This window comes from Nansenia antarctica, assembly GCF_963989245.1.
Source record: "Nansenia antarctica genome assembly, chromosome: 13".
Classification (NCBI taxonomy): Eukaryota; Metazoa; Chordata; class Actinopteri; order Argentiniformes; family Microstomatidae; genus Nansenia; species Nansenia antarctica.
Window position 1 is genome coordinate 30,090,628 of NC_137683.1, and position 4,019 is coordinate 30,094,646.

General features: G+C 44.3%; 1 protein-coding gene across 1 annotated transcript in view; it reads right to left on the reverse strand.

Moving 5' to 3' along the window:
- Positions 1 to 680: 680 nt before the first annotated feature.
- fis1 (fission, mitochondrial 1) overlaps positions 681 to 4,019 on the reverse strand; it is a 4,161-nt gene continuing 822 nt past the window's right edge. The window contains exons 2-5 of the mRNA XM_080544461.1: positions 3,953 to 4,019; positions 3,407 to 3,483; positions 2,285 to 2,390; positions 681 to 1,288 (exon numbers count right to left, since the gene is read on the reverse strand). The exon at positions 3,953 to 4,019 is cut by the window's right edge and continues 66 nt beyond it. Of these exons, the coding sequence (XP_080400587.1) occupies positions 1,179 to 1,288; positions 2,285 to 2,390; positions 3,407 to 3,483; positions 3,953 to 4,019 (360 nt within the window). The 3' untranslated portion in view covers positions 681 to 1,178. The remainder of the gene's footprint in view (positions 1,289 to 2,284; positions 2,391 to 3,406; positions 3,484 to 3,952) is intronic.

Genomic DNA, 4,019 nt, shown 5'->3' on the forward strand with positions numbered 1-4,019 from the left:
TACTACACCAGGTATAATTCAATAATAGTTATTCGATAAGTAGAGATGTCCCGTAAGTTAAGAGACGATACGTTCTTACCTAATCCATCTACATTCAGAACTAAAGAAAGATGGACAGAAGTGGTGATATTATCCAAACCTCAGAATTATTATTCAAAATCTACGTTTGTAGTTCTGTTCTAAGGTTGTAGTTCTTTGTTGTCTCTGTTCTTTCCAGCACGGCCATCTAGTGATGACCATTCCCAGAGGCTGCATGTGCTGTCAGGGTATCCCTTTTCATCCTGTACCCTGGGATGCAATTCGGTTGTTAAGTCTGACGTCTAGCAATTTCCGGGTCCAAATACAACATTTGTAATAATAAGAATTATTATTATTACTGCGGCATTTCGAAGAGAGAGCCTCAACCAACGTTGGACCCGGAAAACACGTCACGACTTAACAACCGAATACGACCCGTGGACAACATTGCTGAGCCACAATTATAGCTGCCTAATGCAGCTTTGACCAAACACCACACAACACTGACACATCGCTATTCACCTTGACGCTACACCCCACCCCACAACCCCCACCTTTCAGACGCTACACCCCACCCCACAACCCTCACCTTTCAGACGCTACACCCCACCCCACAACCCTCACCTTTCAGACGCTACACCCCACCCCACAACCCTCACCTTTCAACCTGAGACACATTTCAGTGTGAAAAGAAAAAGAAGGAGAAAATACACTATTACACTTTTATAAAGAAATAAAAATACAATTTCCACATGCTTCGATGCTACCTAGGAAAGAGTGTATGTATGCTCAGGTGCATGCTAATATACTGAATAATATATACCAATAACTGCCATTCAACTGAGCTACAGGGTCAATCTCCTATCTCCACACTGCATATTAGGGAAGAGAGTGCGCCATGTCATACTTATGCATGAATATACAAAGAAGAAATATCGAATCCGCTGAAATTAGAACTTGTTTAAAAAAGAAAAAGAAGACAAAGTAAAGTACATTTAAGGCCATTCAGAGCAGAACTGTAGAATCATCCCATTGACAGGTGTTCTTCAGCCAGTTCAAAACCCTGTGTTTTAATTGGTTGAGCCGGGGAGTTTGTCAGTGTGTCAGTCATTCCTGGAGGGATGTGTTTGGCAAGGCGATAAGACACTCCCAACTCCTTATTAGAATCTCGGACCCTTCGGAGCCTTCGCCACAGCCAATCCGATGAGGCCCGCTAATCCAGCCACGCCCAGACCGATCCCTCCCACGATCGCCATGCCGACCAGGCCATCTGTATGGAGGACAGTTGAACTTCAGTACTGCCCATTATTGCATTGACTGATATAGACAGTTCGTGAGCTTAGAATGATAAGGTTCTATCTCCGTTTAGAATGATAAGGTTCTATCTCCGTTTAGAATGAGAAGGTTCTATCTCCGTTTAGGGCAGTTCAGAGATATTGAGCGTCAAAGTTTTTACATTCCATTATGTTCTGTGAGATGGAACCTTTGTATTTTATTAATTACTAACTCAAAAATGTCAACATTTAAAAAAATAACACCACACAGGCATTAATAAACACCTAATGGATCAGATTATGTAAAAAAACTAAATTTTGACCAAAAATGGAGATAGAACCTTATAATTCTAACGTCACGTCATGGTGATGGGTCTAAACTGATTTGGATTAAGTAGGTGTAATATTGGACAGTACACTACTAAGTGGTCCAGCACAAGGTCGAAAGGCTTGAGTCATGTATCCAAAGTCATGTACCCCCCCCCCCCAGTACGTGAGTGAAATGGCAGCCTTCGTGATTAAACGTACAACTAGCGTGAGAAACTAGCGTGAGAAAACTATAAGCGTCATCCTGGCTGGTAGCCAGTCAGCTGTGTTGTATGTGTTGACTTCATACAGGAGAGAGGCAGCCAAGGACAGACCGGGAGGGAGGGAGGGAGAGAGAGAGAGAGAGAGGGAGGGAGGGAGAGAGAGAGGGAGGGAGAGAGGGAGGGAGGGAGAGAGGAAGGGAGGGAGGGAGGGAGGGAGAGAGGGAGGGAGGGAGAGAGAGAGAGAGAGGGAGGGAGGGAGAGAGAGTGAGAGAGAGAGAGAGGGAGGGAGGGAGGGAGGGAGAGAGAGAGGGAGAGAGAGAGAGGCAGGCTCATTTACAAGGCGGCCAACTAGTGGCCGTTGTGTGTAAATAGCAGCTTAGCATTGTAAAGAGGGGACTCTTATAGTAGGTAAAAAAGGCACGGCTGTCCTAGTGTTAGGGACGACAGCAGACAAGAACAGACCTTTCTTCAGGGCCTTGTCTATGAGCTTCTCCAGCTCCAGAGCCTGGGTGTTTCCTGGTTCATTCTTCAGGAGGGTGCGGATGTACTTCAGGGCCCTCTCGTACTCCTGACACGGACAACAGGTTGGATGGAGTGAGAAAAAACAGGGGAGAGAAATACGATGATTGAGTAAAAAACTGCTAGGAGATCTTCTTTCTATTAACTTCAGACTACAGAGATTCCGTTAGCCTAGGACAGTGTCAATGCTAAACTAAATGAAACAACACCTTCAAACTGCCAAGAGGTATCAGTAGCACATTAAACAACGGATAGATCCGGTCCATTGTCTCTATTGGTCAGTTTGGTCCATTGTCTCTATTGGTCAGTTTGCGTTCCAGCCGTGCCGATATCCATGACATACGCACGGCTAAATGGAATGTTGACACATCTTTTCATATTACTCCGCGTTTGTATAATATTACCGTTATCGAAGTTACATTCTTACCGTTGCTTAGCAACCGATAAACAACTGTTTACAGCGGATTAATACACTTACAAACTTACAACATACTTCATTTAAAATACATTATTTAAAAGTTTCGCTTGTCTTTCTTTGTGTGAAATATTGATAGATAAATGTGGTAAGCGTTGTATATAAAAGCGTTATGGAAGAAGTCGGAATAAGGCGTCTGCTAAATGCCAAAAAGCACAGCTAGGGGGTGTAACTGTCAAACCACCCCGCTAGCTGTGCCGATATCCACCATACACCACGGCTTCTCGTTCCATAAGGCTTAACATTTACATTTACATGTTTGGCATTTAGCAGACGCCTTATTCCCAAGCGACTTACAATCAATACATTTGACTAAGCAAGTGAATCATCAATCCACCAGTTGTAGCAGGAAGAGTAATCCAGCTCAGGCCAGGGGCCGTTGATAGAAGGAAAAACCTTCTTCTTAACCCCCAACATTTTTTGGGACACTGGAGACACAGAGAAACAGTACAAGAGGGGGAATAGAAGTTTTTACAGTGGAGGGGAAAAGCGGGTGTCTTCAGGAGACGCAGTGCTGAGGGGCAGAAGATGTCTCAGGAGGAGCAGTTAAGGTGTAACCTGAAGAGATGGAGGTCTTAAATGAACATCACCTTCAGCCTGTAGTTGGCCACCGCCAGGTAGAACAGGAAGTCTCTGGTGTCGTCCTTGGACCCCTTGTTAACCAGCTCTGTGGAACAAACCCAGAAACCGGTATTAGTGGGATGGAGGGATGGAGGGAGGGATGGATGGAGGGAGGGAGGGAGGGAGGGAGGGAGGGAGGGAGGGATGGAGGTATTAGTGACACAAGCCTATGCAACTTGACTACACTGCTGACAAATCCAGCACACAATAAAGGCAATAAGATCACAATAACATAACGAGATACATAGAACATATAGAACAACAACAACGACGGGCAGATCTGTTAGAGAGGGGGATGGAGGGTTGGAGGGATGGAGGTATTAGTGACACAAGCCTATACAACTTTACTACACTGCTGACATTAAATTCTGCTATACAACTCTGAATGTATTATATAAGTTGAATACATACATTTCATCACTCATGTTTTGAGCATGATTTAGACACATTTGTAATGATTTCACCATTTGTTTTTCGTTTTTTTGGGGGGGGGGGTTCAGTGCTCAATAACTCACCATCCAACAGTACGATTCCTTTCTTGATGTCATTAGAGTACTTGCTCCGTATCAAACACCAGGAATA